Source organism: Pristis pectinata, chromosome 12 (assembly GCF_009764475.1).
Source record: "Pristis pectinata isolate sPriPec2 chromosome 12, sPriPec2.1.pri, whole genome shotgun sequence".
NCBI classification, from domain to species: domain Eukaryota; kingdom Metazoa; phylum Chordata; class Chondrichthyes; order Rhinopristiformes; family Pristidae; genus Pristis; species Pristis pectinata.
In genome coordinates this window covers 5,049,333-5,074,717 of record NC_067416.1, presented here as the reverse complement: position 1 = coordinate 5,074,717, position 25,385 = coordinate 5,049,333, and the positions used below count along the sequence as shown (strand labels likewise).

The 25,385-nt window shown below is 50.0% G+C and overlaps 1 protein-coding gene across 1 annotated transcript in view; it reads left to right on the top strand.

The window, feature by feature from the left end:
- The window catches only part of LOC127576874 (dynamin-binding protein-like), a 111,957-nt gene that overhangs the window by 61,576 nt on the left and 24,996 nt on the right, over positions 1-25,385 (top strand). Inside the window, 2 exon segments of the mRNA XM_052027680.1 lie at positions 23,815-24,008; positions 24,798-24,897. Coding sequence (XP_051883640.1) covers positions 23,815-24,008; positions 24,798-24,897 — 294 coding nt within the window.

Sequence of the window (25,385 nt, the reverse complement as noted above, 5' to 3'; positions counted from 1 at the left end):
CAACCCTGGGAAAAAGACCATGCGCATTCGACTTCTTCAGGACTGGGAAGGAGGTGGAGGAGGAGAGGGGTGGAAGCAGACTCAGTGGGGAACTAAACTTAAACCTGGAGAACAAATGCAGTGCCCTGGGGAAAGAGCGGGGGGCTTTGTTGGGAAGTTCCAGCAAGGAGTCGGTGTGGGGTTGCATAGAACCATAGAACACTACAGCACAGAAAACAGGCCATTCGGCCCTTCTAGTCTGGGCCGAAACGTTATTCCGCTAGTCCCATTGACCTGCACCCAGTCCATAACCCTCCAGACCTCTCCCGTCCATGTATCTGTCCAATTTATTCTTAAAACTTAAGAGTGAGCCCACATTTACGACGTCAGATGGCAGCCCGTTCCACACTCCCACCATTCTCTGAGTGAAGAAGTTCCCCCTAATGTTCCCCCTAAACCTTTCCCCTTTCACACTAAATCCATGTCCTCTCGTACTTATCTCTCCTAATCTAGGTGGAAAGAGCCTAATCACATTTACTCTGTCTATACCCCTCATAATTTTGGAAACCTCTATCAAATCTCCCCTCATTCTTCTACACTCCAAGGAATAAAGTCCTAACCTGTTCAATCTTTCCCTGTAACTCAACTCTTGAAGACCTGGCATAGCCTCTTTCTGTGCTGGTAACCAGAGTGTGTGCAAAAAGGTCCGAGGGTAACTCTATGCCAAGCTAGTGGAGCTGTTTTCAAGCTGCAGAATGTTGTTCAGCCTCCTGTGGAAACCTGAACCCAGTGTTGCTGAGCCTCATTCCTGCCATGGCTATTCACCAGGTACAATGCAGTTCTTGTGGCCCAACCCCCCACTGCTCAACTGCTCTCTCTCCCTCTCTCTCCCCTCTCTCTCCCTCTCCCCCTCTTCCTCCCTCTCTCTCTCTCCCCTCTCTCTCCCTCTCCCTCCCTATCCCTCCCTCTCTCCCTCCCTCTCCCTCTCCCTCCCTCCCTCTCCCTCCCTCCCTCCCTCCCTCTCCCTCCCTCCCTCCCTCTCCCTCCCTCCCTCTCCCTCCCTCCCTCTCCCTCCCTCCCTCTCCCTCCCTCTCCCTCCCTCCCTCTCCCTCCCTCCCTCTCCCTCCCTCCCTCCCTCTCCCTCCCTCCCTCTCCCTCCCTCCCTCTCCCTCCCTCCCTCCCTCTCCCTCCCTCCCTCTCCCTCCCTCCCTCTCCCTCCCTCCCTCTCCCTCCCTCCCTCTCCCTCCCTCCCTCTCCCTCCCTCCCTCTCCCTCCCTCCCTCTCCCTCCCTCCCTCTCCCTCCCTCCCTCCCTCCCTCTCCCTCTCTCCCTCCCTCCCTCCCTCCCTCCCTCCCTCCCTCTCCCTCCCTCCCTCTCCCTCCCTCTCCCTCCCTCCCTCTCTCTCCCTCCCTCTCCCTCCCTCCCTCTCCCTCCCTCCCTCTCCCTCCCTCCCTCTCCCTCCCTCCCTCTCCCTCCCTCCCTCTCCCTCCCTCCCTCTCCCTCCCTCCCTCCCCCTCCCTCCCTCCCCCTCCCTCCCTCCCCCTCCCTCTCTCTCCCTCCCCCTCTCCCCCTCCCTCTCTCCCCCTCCCTCTCTCCCTCCCTCTCTCTCCCCCCTCCCACCCCCTCTCTCTCCCCTCTCTCCCCCCTCTCTCCCCCTACTTCTATCCCCCCTCTCTCCCCCTCCCTCTCTCCCTCTCCCTCTCTCCCTCCCTCCCTCTCCCTCCCTCTGGCTGGCTGAGTCTACAGCCCTCTGCAGCCTCTTGCGATTCTGAGCATTGGAAACTCCACACCTCCATTCAGCTCCTGGGAGAAGCAATCCCATCAATCTCATTCCCCCACTGTAGGTCAGAAACCCCTTCTCTCTCGCATGTCCAACAGCTTCCTTTTGATTCTTCTGCCATTAATCGACACTAGGAGTAATTTACAGTGGCCAATTAACTCAACAGCCCAACTTTGAGATGTGGGAGGAAACCAGAGCACCCAGGGGAACCCACACGCTCACAGGGAGAACGTCCAAACTCCACACCCATGGCTTTGGAGGTCGGGATTGAACCCATGTCTCTGGAGCTGTGAGGCAGCAGCATACCTGCTGTTCAATGTGCTGCCTATAATGTGCCAAAATTTCTCTCAATGCTTCATAGGATTGCCATCGTGGGAAAAGGTTGATACCAAGCAGTGTACGGAGATATTATGTCTGATGACCAAAAAGAGATTGGTTAAAGGAGCATCTTAGAGAGGCAGGGAAGTTGAGAAGGTTTCAGAGGTTGTAGAACTGTAGGCGTGCGGAGATGGAGGAGGGTTGGCAGAGAAATGGAGGGGGTGAGAATTTGAAAACCAAGGTACAGTTTAGTTTGTGGCTGGTGTGGGGCAGCAAGCAAGGGGTGGGGTGATGAGTGATGTAGTTTAGGTGGCAGAGTTTTTTTTTTTATTCCAAAATAAACTTTATTCGTCATAAAAAACAAACTATATACAACAATAAAACAGTACAAACCTTTACATTTGTGTACGGATCAAACATTAGTGTTTTATATAAAAACAACACAGCACCGATGCCACTCGTGTGGCTCCCTGGGGTGATACCCGAATCCCATGTTTACAATATTTAAGGGGCTTCCTCGCTTGACCCTGCCCCTCCCTCTCCAGTGGCAGAAGAACCTTAAACTGTAGCCCTTCCCCACCGAGCCCTTGCGTTGGCTGCACCCAGGTTCAGTGCGTCCCTCAGCACGTACTCCTGCAGCCTGGAATGTGGCAGTCGGCAGCATTCCCCTACGGACATCTCGCTGTGCTGGGAGACCAACAAGTTTCGGGCAGACCAAAGGGCGTCTTTCCCCGAGTTGATGACCTTCCGGCAGCAGTTGATGTCCGTCTCTGTGTGTGTCCCCGGGAACAGCCCGTAGATCAGAGAATCCTGTGGCAGAATTTTGGAAGGGCTCAGGTGTATGGAGAGTCAAACTAGATAATCCAAGCTCCTAACCTCAGGAATTGTCTTTCTAAACCTCTGCCTCTTTTTCTTAAGGATGTTTTGTAAAGCCATTTCTTTCATCAAGCTTCTGACAATCTGTCCTAATGTCCCCTTGCATGGCCCATTGTCAAATGCTGTCTGTTTATGTTCCTGTGATGTCTCGCTATGTTGAAGGTTTATACAAATGCAGGTCTCTGAGGAGGCTAATGATTGACTAGAAACTATCACCTAGATACCATAGTTACTGGAGCAAGTGGCTGGTTACCTCAACACGAGTGACTTCTCAAGGCTTTTCTACCACTTACAAGAGCAGAAAGATAAGCCTGTTTTTTTTCTGGTATTGGTATTGGTTTATTATTGTCACTTGTACCAAGGTATAGTGAAAAACTTGTCTTACAAACCGATCGTACAGGTCAATTCATTACACGGTGCAGTTACACTGAGTCAGTAGAGAGTGCATTGATGTAGTACAGGTAAAAACAATAACAGTACAGACTAAAGTGTCACAGCTACAGAGAAAGTGCAGTGCAATAAGGTGCAAGGTCACAACAAGGTAGATCGTGAGGTCAGAGCCCAGCTCATTGTATAAGGGAACCATTCAATAGTCTTATCACAGTGGGGTAGAAACTGTCCTTAAATCTGGTGGTACGTGCCCTCAGGCTCCTGTATCTTCTACCCAATGGAAGAGGAGAGAAGAGAGAATGTCCCGGGTGGGTGGGGTCTTTGATTATGCTGGCTGCTACACCAAGACAGCAAGAGGTAAAGACAGAGTCCATGGAGGGGAGGCTGGTGTCCGTAATGCGCTGGGCTGTGTCCACAACTCTCTGCAGTTTCTTGCAGTCCTGGGCAGAGCAGTTGCCGTACCAAGCCGTGATAAATCCGGATAGGATGCTTTCTATGGTGCATCGGTAAAAGTTGGTGAGAGTCAAAGGGGACAAACCAAATTTCTTTAGCCTCCTGAGGAAGTAGAGGCGCTGGTGAGCTTTCTTGGCCGTGGCTTCTACGTGATTTGACCAGGACTGGCTGCATGGTGCTTTTCACTATCCTTTCAGCATCAAGGAGTCACAAAGCACAGAAACAGACCCTTCGGCCCACTAAATCCATGCTGACCATAAACTTCCCATTTACACCAATCCTGCACTGATCCCATTTTATTCTCCCCACATTCCCATCAACGTCCCCCCCCCAGATCCTACCCCTCATATAAACATGAGAGGCAGTTTACAATTGACCTGCCAACGAGCATGTCTTGGGAGATGGGAGGAAACCCACACGGTCACAGGGAGAACGTGCAAAGTCCACACAAGACAGCACCGGAGGTCAGGATCGAACTGGGGTTGCTGGAGTTAAAAATTAAAAAATTAAACACTGTGCTTCCGCATAACTCAAAGCTATTCACAGTCATTAAAGTACTTTTCAAGTGTAGATTAATAAGCATCAGATGATCTGCTGTGGTGATTGAAGTTTGCAGTTTGACCAGGATGATAGGGAGCTGCCTCAAACCAGTGTCATGGGATCTTGCATGGACCCTTGACCTCACAATCTACCTTGTTATAACATTGCACCTTCACGTCTACCTGCACTGCACTTCCTCTGTAGCTGTGGCACTTTACTCTGTATTCTGTTATTTTTACTCTGTACTACTTCAATGCACTGTGTAATGAATTGACCTGTACGATCGGTATGCAAGACAAGTTTTTCACTGTACCTCGGTACAAGTGACAATAATAAACCAACACCAATACATGTCCCCCTGAGAGGGCAGCTGAGGCCTCTCCACTGCGAAGGGCAAGGACAGCAGCCATGTTGGAGCAGTGCAGCAACAACCCCTTGCATTTATGTAGTGCCTTCATAATTGAGTTATTCCAGGGTGTTTCAGGGAAGTAGAGAAAAATTATCATTGAACCAAAGGAGGGGATAATTAGGACAAATGAAGCAAAACACAAAGTACTGGAAACACTCAGCAGGTCAGGCAGCATCTGTGGAGAGAGAATCAGAGTCAACATTTTAGGTCAATGACTCTTCATCAGAACATACAACAGTACAGCACAGGAACAGGCCCTTCGGCCCACCATGTCTGTGCTGAACACAATGCCAATTTAAACTAAATCCCTTCTGCCTGCACATGATCCATATCCCTCCATTTCCTGCATATCCATGTGTCTATCTAACAACCTCTTAAACAGCACTATTGTATCTGCTTCCGCCACTCCCCCTGGCACCTTGTACCAGGCACCCACCACTCTGTGCAAAAAAAATAATCTTGCCCCACACATCTCCCTTAAACTTTTCCCTTCTCACCCGAAATGTATGTCCTCCAGTATTTGACATTTCCACCCTGGGAAAAAGATTCTGGCTGTCTACTCTATCTATGCCTCTCATAATTATATAAACTTCTATCAGATCTCCTCTCGGCTAGAGAGAACAACCCAAGCTGGTAAAATTTGCACTTAGGTACACGGCTAGGAAAGGTTTCAAGGGTTATGGGCCAAATGCAGGTAAGTGGAATTAGCTCAGATAGACTGTTTGGTCGGCATGGATGAGTTGGGCCGAAGGGCCTGTTTCTATGCTGCATAACTTTATGACTAAACATTTTGAAAAAGCGCTTACAGACGAGGGAGGAGGGCAGAGTGAAGTTCTGTAACCGGAGAAGTCTTTGTTCTTGCAAATTTACAGTGTCTGCAATTTTTTTTGTATTAGGATGGGTGGGGTCATTATTTTTTTAAGGAATGTCTTGGAAGAGTAGGGAGAGACTGAGAGTAGGGAGGGAGTCTGAGAGCTAGGGGCCCAGAATGCTGACAGTACAACGGCCAACGGAGGGGTGATGGAAAATAAGGGATAAGAGAATTCGGGAAGGCTTCAGAGAGGAAGGGGAAGGGGGATAGCACAGAAGGATTTGAGAATCCCGGAGAGCTACTGCCTCGCAGCTCCAGAGACCCAGGTTTGATCCTGACCTCAGGTGGCTGCCCATGTGGAGTTTGCACGTTCTCCTTGTAACGGCCAAGGTTTCCTCTGGGTGCTTCAGTTTCCTCCCACATCCCAAAGTAGGTTAATTTTTCACTATGTTGTCCCGGGTGTGTGGATGAGGGGTAGAATTTGGGGGGAGTGGATGGGACTGTGGGGAGAATAAAATGGGTTAGGGTAGGATCAGCGTAAATGGGTAGTTACTGGTTGGTATGGATTAGATCGGCCGGAGAGCCTGTTCCTGTGTCATATCTCTCTGTGACGCTGAGCGCAAGGATGGGTGAGATCCTCTGAGTCCCACATATATCACCAGTCCTCAGTCATCACTGGGTCTAAGTCCTGGAACTCCCTCCCCGCACAGCACTGTGGGAGCACCTTCACCAGAAGGTAAATCGTCGCTGCCTCCCCATACAGCATGGAAACAGGCCCTTCTGGCCAACTCGTCCATGCTGACCAAGATACCCACCTAAGCTAGTCCCATTTGCCTGCATTTGACCCATATCCCTCTGAACCTTTCCTATCCATGTAACCTGTCCAAACGTAATTCCTCAAGGAAATGTGGACAGTCAATAAATGTTCTCCCCGTCACGTCCAGGAAGGTGCTTCTTTCCTCAACCCCAGCAGCGAGGAAGTTCCCCTGGGCACAGACCAGGAGCGGGCAGCCGTTCCCTTCGACCTACACACCGCATCGTCTGGGCAATCCAGTGTTGTTGCTGTGTCAACAAATCCCTCCCCCCTCCCCCCCCCGATAACCAGGCAACCCAGGGCGTGCCGCCTGACTGTGCTGTTATCGCTCGGAGCTCTTGGTCTTATCTTACCAGCTGAGCGCCACAGTTAGACTCTGGCACCAAACACTTGTTGTATAAATGTGCCAGTGTGCAAAGGGCAAGTTCTCACTGATCAAAGGAGCCAGACCTTCTAACCTGCATAAAAAGTGCCGATTGGCTCAACTGATTTCTGGTTGGAACGTACAACAAGAAGAACAACATCTTGTATTCCACTTGAGCAGCCCACAACCCAATGGTACGAACATTGAATTTCCCAATTTCAAGTAACCCACACTCCCTGTGTTCCTTTCCTGCTGATCCACCTAGGACCTCTCTCCCTCTCTCCCTTTGATTCCCTTCTCCACCTCCCACCCCCCAACATCATTTACTCAGATACATTACCCTCAGCCACTTGGCTCCATCTGTCCATCATCTCCCACCTCACTTGGTTCCACCTATTACCCGCCAGCCCCTGCCTCACCCCTCCCTCTCACCTCTTTGTTTCAGCTGCCACCCCTCTACACTCTCAGTATTGACGCAGGGTCTCGACCCGAGATGTCTACCATCTCTTTCGCCTCACACCACCTCCCCCCCCCCCCCCCCCCCCCCACAGATGCTGCTCAACCCATGACAGTTTGTTTTCTTCTCCAAGTTCCAGTATCCGCAGTCTCGTGTCTGCTGATTTTTGGTAGTACAGTATTAAGGATGCACAGGTCAGTTGAGTGCCCCTGGGAGTTACAGGAGAGAAAGGTGGGGAGATGATTTCCACCTTGCATTCATTTCTCGTCAACCCATTATAGAAAGGATGTGGAGGCTTTGGAGAGGGTGCAGAAGAGGTTTACCGGGAGGCTGCCTGGATTAGAGGGCATGTGCTATAAGGAGAGGTTGGACAAACTTGGGTTGTTTTCTCTGGAGAGCGGAGGCAATTGTGTGCAGCAAACAATGACCTCATTGAAACCTACTAAATACTGAAAGGCCTGGACAGAGTGGACGTGGAGAGGATGTTTCCCTCAGTGGGAGAGTCTAGGATCCGAGGGCACAGCCTCAGAATACAGGGAATTCCTTCAGCCAGAGGTTGGTGAATCTATGGAATTCGTTGCCACAGAGGGCTGTGGAGGGCAAGTCATTGGGTGTGCTTAAGGCAGAGATTGACAGGTTCTTGATTGGTAAGGGGGTTAACAGTTGCAGGGAGAAGGCAGGAGAATGGGGTTTAAAAAAATCAGGCAAGATTGGATAGCAGAGCAGACTTGATGGGCTGAATAGCCTAATTCTGCTCCTATATCTTATGGAATATTTTGCTGGAGGAACTCAGCGGGTCAAGCAGCATCTGTGAAGGGGAAAGGAACTAATGCAGGGTTTCGACCCAAAACATCGACAGATCCTTTCTCCCCTCCCCACAGATGCTGCTCGACCTGCTGAATTCCTCCAGCAGATTGTGTGTTGCTCCAGATTCCGGTATCTGCAGTCTCTGATGTCTCTTGGCAAAATTATGTATTTGCCTTTGGCTGCTGTTTTTTCTCGAGTTCAGGTTTATTGTCATAGGAATACATACCCAGGGTATGAATGTCCTGAAAATTAGCTTCTTGCAGCAGCAGCGCAGTATGTTACAGACACGACAAACATAATTTGATGTAAATTTAACTTATACATAAGATTGAATAGCAGAGCAGACTTGATGGGCCAAATGGCCTAATTCTGCTCCTATCTCTATTTTTGTAATTTATAGTAATTTTATGTCTTGCACCGTACTGCTGCCGCAAAACAACGCATTTCACGTGATCTAAGTCAGTGATGATGATTCTGATTCTGAATGCCTCTCGCATTATCCTGATTACCGAGGTGGGCTAGTATTTGGATCTAGGTGTACACGTCCCACTCTGCTGTGACAGTAGCTACTAACGGTATGGTGCAGGCACGGTAGTGTAGCAGTTAGCGTAACGCTGTTACAGCGCCAGCGACCCGGGTTCAATTCCAGCCATTCTCTGTAAGGAGTTTGTACGTTCTCCCCGTGTCTGCGTGGGTTTCCTCCGGCTGCTCCGGTTTCCTCCCACATTCCAAAGTCGTACGGGTTAGGAAGCTGTGGGCGTGCTATGTTAGCGCCGGAAGTGTGGCGACACTTGCGGGCTGCCCCCAGAACACACTACGCAAAAAGGTGTATTTCACTGTGTGTTTCGATGTACATGTGACGAATAAAGAAATCTTATCTTAACTCTGGACAGTCCGAGCTGAGGTCAGGAGACTGCAGATGCTGGAATCTGGAGCAACACAAGGCGCTGAAGGAACTCAGCGGGTCAGGCAGCCTCTAAGGAGGGCAGTGGACAGTCGACGTTTCAGGTCGAAACCTTTCATCTGGACCAGTCCCTCCATAGATGCTGCCTGACCTACTGGGTTCCTCTAGCACTTTGTGTGTTGATGAGCTGAGAAACAGCCTGTCTGACTTCTGTGGTTCACTGGAAGAGCCTGAGGGCGTTCAAACTGCAGTCGATCTTCCCTCTGGGTAATACCTCCAGAGGTCTGTGGAAGTTAAGGGGTGGGATGTCGAGCTGATAGCAAAAAGTGGAAGTGAATCTTGTGAGCCACTTCTCAGGGAACTGTCTGTACTGTAGTGACTGTCACACGTATCCAGGCTAACAAACCAGTGTGGTGCTGAGGGAGTGCTGCAGTGTGAGAGACACCATCTTTTGCATGAGTCGAGTTTATTGTCATGTGCACAAGTACAGTGAGGCACAGGTACAGTGAAAAATTTGCCTGCAGCAGATGCATAGGTTCAGACAATACACAGAATATAAATTATACAAAACAGTGGGAAGAAAAAGTCTCTGCAAAAGCAAGACACTAGTGCAAAAAGAAAGCAAAGACACAATCGAAGACAAGTCTGTGGTAGTACAAGAGGTGGTCCGTAGAGTTCCGTTGCTGAGGGAGGGTTAGGGTTGTGCAGGTTGGTTCAAGAGCCTGATGGTTGTAGGAAAGTAGCTGTTCCTGAACCTGGTGGTGTGGGGCTTCAGGCTTCTGCACCTCCTGCCCTGATGGTAGCAGCGAGAAGAGGGTGTGACACGGACAATGGGGATCTTTGATGTCAGATGCCGTCTCCCTGAGGCAGCACCTCCTGTAGATGCTGTCAGTGGTGGGGAGGGCTGTGCCTGTGATGGATCGGGCTGTGCATTCGAATTGCCGTACCAGACAGTGATGCAACCAGTCAGGACATCGGTAGAAGTTAGAGTATTTGGTGACATGCCAAATCTCCTTCAGAAAGCAGAGGTACCGGCACACCTTCTTCAGGGTTGCATCTATGTGCTGTGCCCAGAACAGGTCATGTGAGACAATAACACGAGGCACAGTCTGCTCTCGCAACCAGACTGTCAGACCCCACAGTTATGGTAAGGAGCAGGGGGAGTTATTGTGAGACACCTGGCCAGTGCTCCACACAGTCAGCCTCACTCTGGTCATTTCATATCACTTAGAACATAGAACAGTACAGCACAATACATGCTCTTCGGCCCACAATGTTGTGCCAACCTTTAAACCTCGCCTCAGACTATCTAACCCCTTCCTCCCACATATCCCTCTATTTTAAATTCCTCCATATGCTTATCTAGTAATCTCTTGAATTTGACCAATGTACCTGCCTCCACCACCACCCCAGGCAGCGCATTCCATGCCCCAACCACTCTCTGGGTAAAAAAACCTTCCTCTGATATCTCCCCTGAACTTCCCACCCATTACTTTAAAGTCATGCCCTCTTGTGTTGAGCATTGGTGCCCTGGGAAAGAGGCGCTGGCTGTCCACTCTATCTATTCCTCTTAATATTTTGTACACCTCTATCATGTCTCCTCTCATCCTCCTTCTCTCCAAAGAGTAAAGCCCTAGTTCCCTTAGTCTCTCCTCATAATGCCTACTCTCTAAAGCTGGCAGCATCCTGGTAAATCTCCTCTGCACCCTTTCCAACGCTTCCACATCCTTCCTATAATGAGGCGACCAGAACTGGACACAGTACTCTAAGTGTGGTCTAGCCAGAGTTTTATAGAGCTGCATCATTACCTCGCGGCTTATCACATACCCATTACTATATAGGAGGCTGTTCAGCCTATTGCGTCTGTGCTAGCTCCAAGCAGAGCAATCCCATGAGTCCAGTTCCTCCTTGTCTTATTTCCCCATGGCCTTGCAACGTGCTCTCTTTCACACTTCCCCTTTCTCTGATACTTTTGCTGCTCACCTAAACTCAGGACAATTAACCGACAGTCCCGTCCTTGGGATGTGGGTGGAAACTGGAGCACCTGCAGGAAATCCACGCGGCCGCAGGGAGAACGTGCAAACTCCACTCTGACAGCGGCCAAGGTCAGGATCGAACCCCGGTCGCTGGGGCTGCGAAGCAGCAGCTCTGCTCGCTGCCCCACTGTGCCGCCCTGCTAATTGTAGAAGTTCGTTACTGAGACGGCGAGGGTGTGACTATGGAGGTATGTAGAAACCAGAAAAACATTTTATAATAAGGGCAGGGGAATATGAGGCACTCGCTGCAGTGTACAGTATGGATTTCGTGGTAAGGTGGAAAATCCGAGAAACCTACAGAAAGGGACTGATCTCGTAAACAAGTAAGGTAGCAAATTTGATTGCAGAGGCTTAGACTGGAGCTCAGGAGCTCAGAAGGTGGAAGAAGGCATGGGGTGAGAAAATATGTCTGCACTGTGTGTGTGTGTGTGTACGCGCGTGTCTTTGTGCACATGATTGTGTGTGTGTCTGCACACGCGTGCGTGTGTGTATGTGTGTACGCGTGTAAATGAGAGTCTGCTCCCTAACTCAAAAGGTCCCACTCCAGAGATTTAGCACAAAAGTTTGTGCTTATTGCTTTGTGCTTTGACTTTTTCTTTGGTTTCTTTTTGTTCTAGTTATGTTCTATTTTGTAAAATTTACTTTTAATTCATGTTTTTCTTGTGAATGTTGTGCCTCTAATACTGTGTGCCTGTGATGCTGCGGCAAGATTTTAATTGCACCTGTGCCTGTGACAATAAACTCGACTTTGACCTTGATTTTGATTAAATAAATCCAGTACCCGTACCGAGGAAGTACTGCCGTTGAGGCACCATTTAGAACAAGTGCCTTAAATGGACAGATTAGATTAGACAGAAGAGGAGAGGTCCTCCCCGGGTTACGAACACCTGATTTATGAACCCCCTCTATGTACGATCGAGCGTCTGGGAGACCGGTGGGAAGGATGGCGATGGATTTACCGGCTGCTGCGGGTATCTTCTGCCGGGTGGGAACGGGGCATTTCCCCATAATCTCTCCCCACACCTCCCGAGCCACAACTATCGGGGGCCGAGCTAGGAGCACTGAGCAGACTCAGTGAGGCCGCTCTTCCCACGCCTGCTCGGTCTCCCCGCCACAGCTGTTTGTGTGACCCTCCCCCATACAGTTTCTGACACCTGTCATAACCTGGGCACTTCCTGAAGATAGTTTCTGTTCAAATTCACTCCAACGTTTACCCTCAGCTGATAGCTAAAAATATTACCTGTTTATTATTTTATTGCTGTTTGTTAGAACAGATCCTGCTCACAGCTACTTCACTGGGTGTACTGTGGTTTGGGATTTTCCAGGAATGTGAAAGACCAGTCTTTCCCAACTTCCAGTCCGAAATCCTGAACTCCAGTAATTCACAGCTCCACTGTCCCACTCTCTTCCAGAGGCTGTGGTAATCTCCTTCTCTCCCCCACCCCCCCCCCCCCCCACTTCATTGCATTTCCATTCATTCAAATGCTAATGTGACCTCTCCAGTCAACCGTCTGAGTCCTGTGGGTCAGGGTGTGGGGAGACGGGGTGTGTGTGTGTGTGGATGGCTGGGTGAGAAGGTGGTAACTTTCTCCCATTCCGTAGCAGCAGACGTGACCAGGAACTAGGCAGCTTTGGAGACTGAATAAGAGATCCAAAACGATTCGGTAGGGGGTGATGGGGTGGGGTTCAACTGAGATCGGTGGCCTGACTTGCATCAGGTAAGAAAGAGATGCTTTGTGTGCGTGTGTGTGTGGAGGGTGAATGTATGTGAGAGAGACAGAGTGTGAAAGAGAGAGTGTGAGAGTGAGAGACAGAGTGTGAGAGTCTATGCCTCAGAGATAAATCCTTAGTCCCAACCTTTGTCTAGTTTTGAATTCCCAGTAATGTGTACTGCCTTCGAATCACTCTGTGATCACCCAGATCTCTACTTGATCACAGGTTCCATCAGGTTTGGGCATCGGGAGTGCGTGCAGGGATTCAAATTTACCAACTTTTGGCAGGCAGCGTGTTACGGGGCAAATCCCTGCACGTCTGGGTTCCTGGTGTGGGCTGAGGATTGGATAAGGGACAGAAAACACAGAGCACTTGAACATTCTTAGAGAACGTCACTGGGGAGATGCTGAGAAATTATTTTCCTAGGCTAGGGAGATCAGAACACAAAGGACACAGAGACAGGATCACTGAGCCCAGGTATCTCCTGGAAGGTTGTGAATTTATGTAAATTCTTTGTAATTCCGAGTAGGAGTGAGTGGATTTGTTTATCAGGTTGTTTGGCTGTTACTCATGGCAAGCCACAGTGATCAGTGTTGAGCTCCCGGCTGTTTGCCATTGCTATTAATGACAAAAGCTGTTCCTGCTGGTAGTAATCCAGGTGGGAGCGTGAACTGTGTGGGTGACATGAGAGATGTGGGCAGAGAAAGCATGTGGGTTTAGGGCAGCATGAGCTTTGCGAAGACGAGAATGTTTTAAACAGTGTGTAGATAATGCTGGTATTCACAATGTTGCTTCAGAAGGCAAAGAATATGATGGGCGGGTACAGTAAACATCGCAAGTAAAACGGTAGCCTTTCTCGCAAGGGTAAAAAATGAGCTTCAGTGGGTCGAGAAGCATCTGTGGAGGCAAAGGGATGGTCGACTTTTCGGGTCGAAACCCTGCATCAGGACCCTGCACGAGGAGTCCTCCACAAACATCCAGCTTTTGCTCCTCTCATTCATGGAGACACAGGAGACTGCAGCTGCTGGAGTCTGGAGCAACACACAAAAAGATGAAGGAATTCGCGGGTCGAGCAGCATCTGTGGGGGGGAGAGGAATTGTCGACATTTCGGAACCGGTGCAGGGTTTCGACCTGAAACATCGACAGTTCTTCCCCCCCCCCCGCCCCTCCCCAGACACTGCTTGACCCGCTGAGTTCCTCCAGCAGTTTGTTTTTTTGTCCCGGCACCAGAACCTGGGTTCGATCCTGACCTCGGGCGCTGTCTGTGTGGAGTTTGCACATTCTCCCTGTGACCACGTGGGTTTCCTCCGGGTGCTCCGGTTTCCTCCCACACCCCAAAGACGTGCAGGTTGGTGGGTTAACTGACGCTGTAAATCGCCCCCAGTGTGTAGGTGAGGGGTAGAATCTGGGGGGAATTGATGGGAATGTGGGGAGAATAAAATGCGTAAGAGTCGGAACAGTGTAAGTGGGTGAATGGTCAGCCCGGACCCAGTGGGCTGAAGGGCCTGTTTCCATACTGTGGCTGTTGGTAAATTGGTTTATTATGACAGGCACAGTAGTGTAGCGGTTAGCGTAACGCTATTACAGCGCCTGTGACCCAGGTTCAATTCCGGCCGCTGCCTGTAAGGAGTTTGTACGTTCTCCCCGTGTCTGTGTGGGTTTCCTCCGGGTGCTCCAGTTTCCTCCCACATTCCAAAGACATACGGGTTAGGAAGTTGTGGGCATGCTATGTTGGCGCCGGAAGCGTGGCGACACTTGCGGGCTGCCCCCAGAACACTCTACGCAAAAGATGCATTTCACTGTGTGTTTCGATGTACATGTGACTAATAAAGAAATCTTATCTTATTTCACATATAACAAGGTACAGTGAAAAACTTCGTTTTGCATGCCATCCATATAGATCATTTCATCACATCAGTGCATTGAGGTAGTACAAGGGAAAAGCAATAACAGAATGCAGAATGAAATGTTACAGTTACAGGGAAAGTGCAGGCAGACAATAAGGTGCAAGGCCGTAATGAGGTAGATTGTGAGGTCAAGACTCTTTCTTATTGTACCAGAGGTCTGTTCAATAGTCTTATAACAGTGGGATAGAAGCTGTCCTTGAGCCTGGTGGTACGTGCTTCCAGGCTTTTGTATCTTCTGCCCAGTGGGAGGGGGGAGAAGAGAGAATGGCCGGGGTGGGAGGGGTCTTTGATTATGTTGGTTGCCTTACAGAGGCAGCGAGAAGTGTAGACAGTCCATGGAGGGGAGGCTGGTTTCCGTGACGTGCTGAGCTGTGTCCACAACTCTCTGCAGTTTCTTGTGGTGTAACTTTGAAGGCAGTGTCCAGGCTCTCTGGATTGAAGCCTGGAACCTTTCTCTGGGCTGTGGTTTACTGCCTGAGACAGGCAGGTTAGAATGTGGGAGGGACTGGGGTCAGTCTTCCAGTAGTCGGGAGGGTGGAAGGAAACTGTGGGCTGGCCGACAGTTTCACTGACGGAGGGCAGGCGTTAAGCTCCTTGCCAGCAGCTGTATCAGTGAACGTGTGGTTTCAGCCAGGGCTAGACAATATACTGTCGTCATGGAGACCAAGTCTAGTATGTACGGCCATTGTGTGGTATTACAAATGCTAGCACTCCTGGCAAATCCCGGCCCCACTTTTAAAGGGACAGTCCTCCCACAGACACCGGACCCTGGGAAGAAAAACATGGCTTGTACCCCTGGCTAAAGGAGGAATGGTTGTTAAATCGCTCTTAACTCTGTCAACATTCCATGTTCCCTCAATCTCTCCGTTTTTAATGGATAATAATCAAACTGCTGTGTACATTTTTAATGCTCTCAGTGATTCACGTGTGGCAGGGCCTAGGAGATTAATCATTAATTCCAGGGCAGTCCAGGACAATTCGGTGAGCTTGGTAACTGTACGCATGTAAAGAACCGAGCCCTTGGTGGAGGGATTTAAGGGGACTCAGTGGGGAGAGGCTGTTCCTGTCAGCAGAGAGTAGTCACAGATTTAATGTGATCCGCAAACAACCCATGGGTGGATTGGGGACATTTTTTTAACAGTGAGTAATCACAATCTGGAGTGCCTCTAAGTGTGCGGACACTGTTTCGGTTGTGGTTTTCAAAAGGGAATTGGATAAAAATCTGAAGGTTTAAAAACAAATTGGACTTTGGTATTGTTTGGATTTCTCTACAAAAAGAGCTATTGCAAACTCTGGGCCTAATGGCCTGTGGCTTTCTACACCTCTCACTTACCCGTCTTCTCCCCTTCCCCTCCCCCTTCCTTCCCCTCCGCCCTCCTTCCCCTCCCTTCCCCTTCCTTCCCCTCCCCCTTTCCTTCCCCTCCCCCTTCCTTCCCCTCCACCCTCCTTCCCCTCCCTTCCCCTTCCTTCCCCTCCCCTTTCCTCCCCTCCCCCTTTCCTTCCCCTCCCCCTTTCCTTCCCCTCCCCCTTTCCTTCCCCTCCCCCTTTCCTTCCCCTCCCCCTTTCCTTCCCCTCCCCCTTTCCTTCCCCTCCCCCTTTCCTTCCCCTCCCCCTTTCCTTCCCCTCCCCCTTTCCTTCCCCTCCCCCTTTCCTTCCCCTCCCCCTTTCCTTCCCCTCCCCCTTTCCTTCCCCTCCCCCCTTTCCTTCCCCTCCCCCTTTCCTTCCCCTCCCCTTCCCCTTCCCCCCCTTCCTTCCCCTCCTCCCTCCTTCCCCTCCCTTCCCCCTTTCCTTCCCCTCCTCCCTCCTTCCCCTCCCTTCCCCCTTTCCTTCCCCTCCCCTTTCCTCCCCCTTCCCCTTCCCCTCCCCCTTCCTTTCTCTCCGCCCTCCTTCCCCTCCCCCTCCTTCCCCTCCCCTTTCCTCCCCCTCCGCTCCCCTCCCCCTCCCCTCCCCACCCCCTTCCCTCCCCTTCTCACTTACAACATTTATAAGATGTTTGGACAAGGACTTGGATAGGACAGACGTACAGGGACACAATGCGGGCCAACGAGATGAGCGCAAGGATCACAGTCGGCATGGACGAGCTGGGCCAAAGGGGCTCGTTTCTGTGCTGTCCTGTTCCTACGATTCCCTTGCCCTCCTCCACACGCAGGTAACTGCGTTCACGATAGAAGGATGGGAATGTGCAACTCGCACAGCTGAGGGGGTCAGCCAAGAAACATTGAAGGGAGAGGTGGACAAACCAGAGGGGCTGCAGAGAATGTTTGCAGGGATGAAACTGGAGGTACAAGGGTTTCCACATCAGGAGAAGGTGAACAGGGTGGGTCGCGTTTCTCTTGGGAGAAGGCAGCTGAGGGGTGAACTAACAAAGGCCTTTAAGCCGTTGAAGAGTTTTGAAGTGGATACAGGGAGAGGGAATGTCAGGATAAGCCGTACTCCTTTTGCTGAATTCTCCGCCTTCTGGTAACCTGCTCCCCCTCTCTGTCCCTTTCCTCTTTGCTCCTGATCTACCCAGTTCCTCCCACTGGGTCCCCTCCCCACCTCCCTCCCTTGATTCCAGGCTCCACCTTCCTCTCCTATCAGATCCCACCCTCTGTCACCTCCACCTATCACCTCCTGGCCTCTGCCACTGTTCCCACCCTCCCCTCCTCCTTCTGCCTATCCCCCCCTCCTCACCTGGATCCACCCATCACCTTCCAGCTCTTTTAAATTTAAATTTTATTTACAGCATGGTAACAGGCCTTTACGGCCCAACGAGTCTGCGCCGCCCATTTTTTTTTAAACCCAATTAACCTACCCGTACGTCTTTGCAATGTGGGAGGAAACCGGAGCACCCGGAGGAAACCCACGCAGACACGGGAGAACGTACAAACTCCTTACAGACAGCGACGGGAATCGAACCCCGATCGCTGGCGCTGTAATAGCGTCGCACTAACCGCTACGCTACTGTGTCGCCCCTTCCCTCCACTTTCTGCTCTCTCCCCTCTACCTTTCAGTCCAGAGGAAGGGCCTCGACCTGAAACGCCCACTGTTTCCCCCCCACAGATGCTGCCTGACCCGCTGAGTTCCTCCAGCATCTTGAGTATCACTGCAGATTCCAGCATCCGCAGTCTCTCTTGTGTCTCCCACTGCTGGTGCAGGATGCAGGCTCTCGCGCTGCACCCTTGCATTGCTTTGCGTCCTGCATTCCAGCAGGAATCTTCCTCGTCGTGGTCCTTGTACTTATTTGTCTACCCGCACTGCACTTTCTCTGTAACTGTAACACTTTATTCTGCAGTCTGTTACTGCATTTCCCTTGTACTACCTCAAAGTACTCATGGTTTTGAAATGATCTGTATGGGATGGCTTGCAAAGCTAAGTTTTTCACTGTATCTTGGTACATGTGCAATGATAAACCAATGGCAATACCAACACCAAGTACTGAGAACATCGAGTCTATGCATCAGGAGTACACAGAGACCTTGTGTAAATGTTGAAAGGAATGCGCTACCTCACAAACGACCCACCCATTCCATCAGACCCCTCCTGCCTCGTCTGAGATTCCCACATCGGCCTCGTCAACCACCTCAGAACCCACAAGTAGAAGCCAGTCTCCCTCGATCCGCAGGGACTGCCTCTGAAGAAGGCCTCCTCCACACCTGCGCTATGTGGATGAAGGAGACACTTCTGGTGTAACTGGTTAGGTCAGTTAGCTCTGAGTCTGTGGGGGAGCTGGGAGGAGAAGACGAGCCTTGACATGATTCATTCAGAGCCACTCCTAGCTTCACAGAAACTGAAACAGTCATTCCCTCGCTTATGCAACAACAGCCCTGTGTATTTATTTAGTGCTTTACCTTTGCCAAAGCAACAACCCAAAGCATTGCATAAAAGTGCAGACACTGGGCCTGAGATATACAGGAAGTCTTGCATTCCTTTGGACACCAGAGACTGCAGATGCCAGAATCTGGAGCAACACACAAGATGCTGGAGGAACTTAGCGGGTCAGGCAGCATCTATGGAGGGAAATGGACAGTCAACTTTTCAGGTCGAGACCCTTCATCTGGATTCACGACGGATCAGTCCCGGCGAAGGGTCTCGACCCGAAATATCCATTGTCCATTTCTCTCCACAGATGCTGCCTGACCCGCTGAGTTCCTCCAGTGCTTTGCATGTTGCATTTTTGTAGCACCCTTTTTGACCCTTTCAGGATATCACAAAGTGCTTCACCACCATCTAAATCTTAAAACGCAGGAGACGTGGCAGCTGATTTGTGCATGAGGAAATCCCGAGAATAGCAACCTGAAGATGGCCAGATAATTAAATCATAGAGAGATCCAGCACAGGTCCCTGGAGATGTGAGACAGTGGCTCGACTAGCTGCATCACTATGCCACCAAAAACTCATGCATTTGAGAGTATGGGCAGGAGAGGAAGAGGAGATGTGGTGGGACATCAGTGTTTGATCATAAACACGCCTTATCTGAGAGATATGACTGACCAGCCACTGGCTGCATTATGATGAGATCAGTAAAGGACGGGAGCTCGAAGTTTGGACTGGGGCTGTTTCCTTTGGAACAGAGGAGACTTGAAAGGAAATATAATCGATATATGTGCAAGGACTGGTTAGAGTGAACAGGAGCAGTATATTTCCATTAGCAGAGAGGACAGGACTAGGGGACATGAGTTTAAGTTCATTGGTAGAATAATTCCAGGGAAAAGAATTGTCAGACAATAGTGTTGGGTCAGGGATTTTGCTCCCTGAAACTACTTCACATTTTAAGAAGTACCTGGATGAACACTTAGGGTCATAGAGTCATACAGCACGGAAACAGGCCCTCGGCCCAACTCGTCCATGCGACCAAGGTACCCACCTAAGCTGGTGCCGCTTGCCTGTGTTTGGCCCATATCCTCAATACTTTTCCTAACCATGTACCTGTCCAAATGTCCTTTAAATGTTGTTAATGTACCTGTCTCGGTCACTTCTGCCTTTTGCCCTCTTGTGAACATCACAGCCACTCACTCCATGCTGGGGTCTATAGGAATTGGTTGTACATAGCATCATACAGCACGGAAACAGGCCCTTCAGCCCATCTGGTCCATGCCAACCAAGATTCCCATCTAAGCAGTCCCATTTGCCAGTGTTTAGCCCATATGCTTCTAAACCTTTCCTATCCATGTACCTGTTGAAATGTCTTTTAAGTGTTGTTATTATACCTGCCTCAACCACTTCCTCTGGCAGCTCGTTCCATACACCTACCACCCTCTGTGTGAAGAAGTTGCCCATCAGGTCCCTTTTAAATCTTTCCCCTCTCACCTTAAACCTATGCCTTCTAGTTTTTGGTTCCCTTTCCCCAGCAAAAAGACTGTGTACATTCACTCTATCTATGCCCATCATGATTTTATACACCTCTATAAGGTCACCCCATCACTCTAAGGAATAAAAGTCCTAACCTCAGGCCCTTGAATCCTGGCAACATTCTCGTAAATCTTTGCGGTGTTTCCACTTGGGCGACTGTAGGACAAGAACCTAAATAGTCCATTTTGGCTGGCATGTTCACAGTGGGCTGAATGGCCTCCTTGTGTATCATAAACTTCTGTAACTCTGCAGTTGGACTTTGGACAGCAAGAGAGTCAAACAATGCAGGGACTAGCGGAAGCGTGGAGTTGGAGAATCAGCTTATTGAATGGTGCAGCAAGCTCAAGGGAACTGAATGAACTATTTCTGTTCCCACCCCATCCTTTGTTAAGTGAAAGGGAGGAGAGGAGATCCCAAGACAAAGGAGCAGAAGTAGGCCATTCGGCCATTGAGTGCTCCGCTACCTCACCATGAGCTAAACTATTCTCCATCTAGCCCCAATTCCTGGCCTTTTTCCCATATCCCTTGATTACCCTCACTTATTAGATCCCTATCAATCTCCTCCTTAAACACCCCCAATGATCGGGCCTCCGCCGCTGTATGTGGCAATGAATTCCATAAATCCACACCTCTGGCTAAAGAAATTTTCTCCTCATCTCAGTTCTAAATGGGTGCCCTCTAATTCTAAGACTGTGCCTCTTGTCCCTGGACTCACCCACCAAGGGAAACAGCTTAGCCACATCTACTACTGTCCAGTCCTTTCCACATTCGAAACGTTTCTATGAGGTCTCCTCTCATTCTTCTGTACTCCAATGAATACAGTCCAAGAGCCGACAATAGCTCATCGTATGTAACCAGGGAGACACAGGAGACCACAGACACTGGAAGCTGGAGCAACAACAATCTGCTGGAGGAACTCAGCGGGTCGAGCAAGCATCTGTGGAAGGAAAGGAATTGTCGATGTTTTGGGTCAAAACCCTGCATCCTGATGGACAGCAAGATGTCCCGATGCAGGGTCCCAGTCCCGATGCAGGGTCCCAGTCCCGATGCAGGGTCTTGACCCGAAATGCCGACAATTCCTTTCCTCCACAGATGCTGCTCGACCGCTGAGTCCTCCAGCAGATTGTTTGCTGCTGAAGGAGATTCCCAGAACTGGGCAGGCAGCAACTTGATCAGCCCGAGCTCAGGACCCAGAGGGCTGATGTGACAAGCTGACACACTGATGTACAGTCAGGAGAATTCAATCACACAAGGAACACTCCCGGTGGCAAACAGTCCCGTGTCTCTAAATAATCTACGCTAATTGCAGCAGGAACTGCACAATCTGTCAGGGTGGAGGTACGTGGTTTGAGGCTGGGGCAGAGGAGGATTTTTCCAGAGTTTTGCAACTAAGCACAGTCCGTGGGTGGGCCCTGCCATCTTCTGCAGCTCCCATCGGGCCAGGAGGTACAGAAGCCTGAAGTCCCACACCACCAGGTTCAGGAACAGCTCCTTCCCTTCAACCATTCAGTTCTTGAACCAACCGGTACAGCCCTAATCACTGCAGTTTAGCAACACCGTGACCACTTTGCACTACAATGGAACTTTGTTTTCTTTTTGTTCTAATTCTGTTCTTTCTTATAAAAGTTGTGTATAATTTATGTTTAATTTATGTTTTTCTTGTGAATGCTGCTTATCTGACGCTATGTGATGCTGCCGCAAGTAGGATTTTCATTGCACCTGTGCACACATGGACTTGAGTATATGACAATAAACTTGACCTTTGACTTTGGGGTTTGGAGCCATACAGGGGGAGAATCAGGGCAGGTACAGGGACCTTCACACCCTCAAGTGTAGTGTCCAGAATTGGATACAACATTCCAGTTATGCCTGTCTAGTGTTTTCATCTTTTATATCTCCACAGGTAGGTCAGCACAGGGTGGTACAGAGGTACCACTGGTTGAGCCACTGCCTCACGTCTACAACAACTCGGTTTCACAGTCAAGTTTATTGCCACATGCACAAGTCCATGAGAAACTTACTTGCAGCAGCATCACAGGCACATAGCATCAGATAAGTAGCATTCACAAGCAAAACATAAATTAAACATAAGTTATACACAACTTTTACAAGAAAGAACACAATTAGAACAAAAAAAGGAAGTCAATTTTAGTGCAAAGTGGTCCCAGTGTTGCCTATACTGAGGTAGTGATTAGGGTTGTGCAGGTTGGTTCAAGAACCGAATGGTTGAAGGGAAGTAGCTGTTCTTGAACCTGGTGGTGTGGGACTTCAGGCTTCTGTACCTCCTGCCCGATGGTAGCTGCGAGAAGATGGCATGGCCGGATGGTGGGGATCTTTGATGACGGACGTTGCCTTCTTGAGGCAGCGCCTCCTGTAGATACCATCAATGGTGGGGGAGGGATGTACCTGTGAAGTACTGGGCTGAGTCCACTACTCCCTGCAAATTCTTACGTTCTCGTGCATTCAAATTACTGTCCCAGACCACGATGCAAGCAGTCCTGACCTCAATCGGGTGATGTCTATGTGGGAGTTTGTACGTTCTCCCTGTGATTGCGTGGGTTTCCTCCAGGTACTTGAGTTTCCTCCCATATCCCAAAGACATACAGGTTATTGGTATTGGTTTATTATTGTCACTTGTACCGAGGTACAGTGAACAGCTTGTCTTACAAACTGATAGTACAGGTCAATTCATTACACAGTGCAGTTACATTGAGTTAGTACAGAGTGCATTCATGTAGTACAGGTAAAAACAATAACAGTACAGAGTAAAGTGTCACAGCTACGGAGAAAGTGCAGTGCAATAAGGTGCAAGGTCACAACAAGGTAGATCATGAGGTCATAGTCCTTCTCATTGTATAAGAGAACTGTTCAATAATCTTATCACAGTGGGATAGAAGTTTGCCCTTGAGCCTGGTGGTACGTGCACTCAGGCACCTGTATCTTCTACCCAATGGAAAAGGAGAGAAGAGAGAGTTAGTAGGTTAATTGGCTGCTGTAAATTGTCCCTAGTGTGAAGATGAGTGGTAGGTTCTGCTCCTTATTAAAGTGGCTAACTTTGTATCAGTCTACTTAATGAATGCAGTGCAAGCCTGACCTTGTTTTACCGGACAGGTTGAAGCAGCCTGCTCGATTGGCACCCCAACACCCTACACCCTCCCACCCACCACCACCAGGGCACAGTGGCTGCAGTGCAGACATCTACAAAATGCACTGCATTTACTCACCCGGGCTACTCCCAACAGCACTCCGTTGCCAAGGACAAGTGCACTCAGTCTTTTTCCCAGGTTTAGGCACTCAAGAACTAGAGGGCATAGTTTTAAGGTGAGAGGGAAAGGTTTAATTGGAACTTGTGGGGCAACTTTTTTTACACAGAGAGTGGTCAGTGTTGGAACGAGCTGCCAGAGGAAGTGGTTGAGGCAGGTACAACAACAACTTTTAAAAGACAGTTGGACAGATAAGAGGACAGGAAAAGTTAAGAAGGTTATGGGCCAAACACGGGCAAATGGGACAAGCTTGGATGGGGCAACTTGGTCGGCATGGACGAGTTGGGCCAAAGGGCCTGTTTCCATGCTATATGACTCTATGACTATGACAAGAGTCAGCAGGTGCATGGGAACACCATCCCCTGCAGGTTCCCCTCCAAGTCAGGCACCGTTCCTTCATCGTGGCTGGGTCTATCCTGGAACTCCCTCCCAAACAGCACAGTGGGAGCACCTTCACCAGAAGGACTGCAGTGGTTCAAGAAGGTGGATCCCCCCCCACCTTCTCTGGGGCCATTGGGGTTGGGCAATACATGCTGGCCTTGCCAATGACATTCAAATCCCAGAAAATGAATGAGTAAATAAAAACAAAGGCTATGCCATTACTTCTGAACGTGGGGAAGTGGTGTTTATCGACACAGAGTTAATCCTTTACATCCCCACAGACATGACGCTGCTGTCGACTGACCACAGCTCCCTCGAGGCACCACCAGTCTCAGCAACGGCGGAGAAACCTGAACACAAGATGATGGAGAAGAGGGCAAAGGTGATCGAGGAGCTGCTGCAGACCGAAGCCGACTACATTAAGGACCTGGAGATGTGTGTGGAGAAAGTGCTCGTCCCACTGCAAGCCAAACGGGTGAGGGGCGTCTTCCAAGAGGGTAGATTAATGTCCCCAGAGGGGGTGCCGGACGGGGAGAGCAGCATAAAGGTTCCAGCTCAAACCTTTCAGCCTTGACTCAGCCGAGCGTGCAGCTCGACCGGTGCACCAGCTGGCAAGTTGCTCTGGGTGAGTGCCGCCCACAACAGAACTCGTGGAGCTCGGCGCCAATCAGGACAAGGCAGCTCACTTGATTGGCAGTCCATTCACCAACCCAAACGTTCAGTTCCCCTCCTCCACCAACGCACCATGGCTGCAGAATTCCACTGCAAATACTTGCTCAGGCAGGTTCCCTGTCAAGTCACACACCAGAGCTGCTCCCCTGCTATTGCAGCCTTGCTCAGTACTGCCTCTCCCACAGTGTGACGCTCCCTCAGTACCACCCCCCCCCCCACAGTGCGGCACTCCCTCAGTACCGCCCCTCCCTCAGTACCACCCCTCCCTCAGTACTGTTCCTCTGAGAATGCAGCACTCCCTCAGCACTGACCCTCCCAAAAGTTCTGGATTTCATGGTCAGGTATCTCCTGAGGATCCATGCAGACACTGGAATCTGGAGCAACAGACTAAAACTCAGCGGGGTGAAGGAATTGTCGATGTTTCGGGTTGAAACCCTAGAACCGAAACTTCGACAATTCCTTTCTTCCCACAGATGCTGCTCGACCCCCTGAGTTTCTCCAGCAGATTGTTTGTACCTCCTGAGGATCCCCCCGTATGATGGAGCCCATGGACCCAATCCTCCAGTTAATGGTCTTCCCCTCTCTCCCTCAGCTACAGCAGGTAGATTGCGAAGCTCTCTTCGGGAACATCCAGACCGTCATCGAGGTCTCCAGGCGCCTGCACGAGGAGCTGGAGGAAACGGACAGCATAGGTATGTTCTATGGTCACTCGCACCCAACATGGGTGCTGGGGCAAGAGGGAGGGGAAGGCTTGAGACAAGTGGATCAACCCCCAACATTCAGTTCACATGAGGGGGCCGTTCAGCCCTTCAAGTTTGTTTTGTCATTCAGTTAGATAATTACTGATCTCCATTGGCCTTTGATTCCCAGTGGAAATATCTCGGGCTCAGAGGAAGTGATTTGTGACATGACTCTGAACTACTGAATGTACCGAGATACAGTGAAAAACTTTGTTTTGCGTGCCATCCATGCAGATCATTCCAAACTGTATCGAGTATCAATACACCAAAGTGTATCAAGGTAGTACAAAAGGAAAAGCAATAACAGGATGCAGAATACAGTGTTACAGTTACAGAGAAAGTGCAGTGCAGGCAGACAATAAGGTGCGAGGCCATGACAAGGTAGATTGTGAGGTCAAGAGTCCACCTTATCGTACTAGGGAATCGTTCAACAGTCTTAT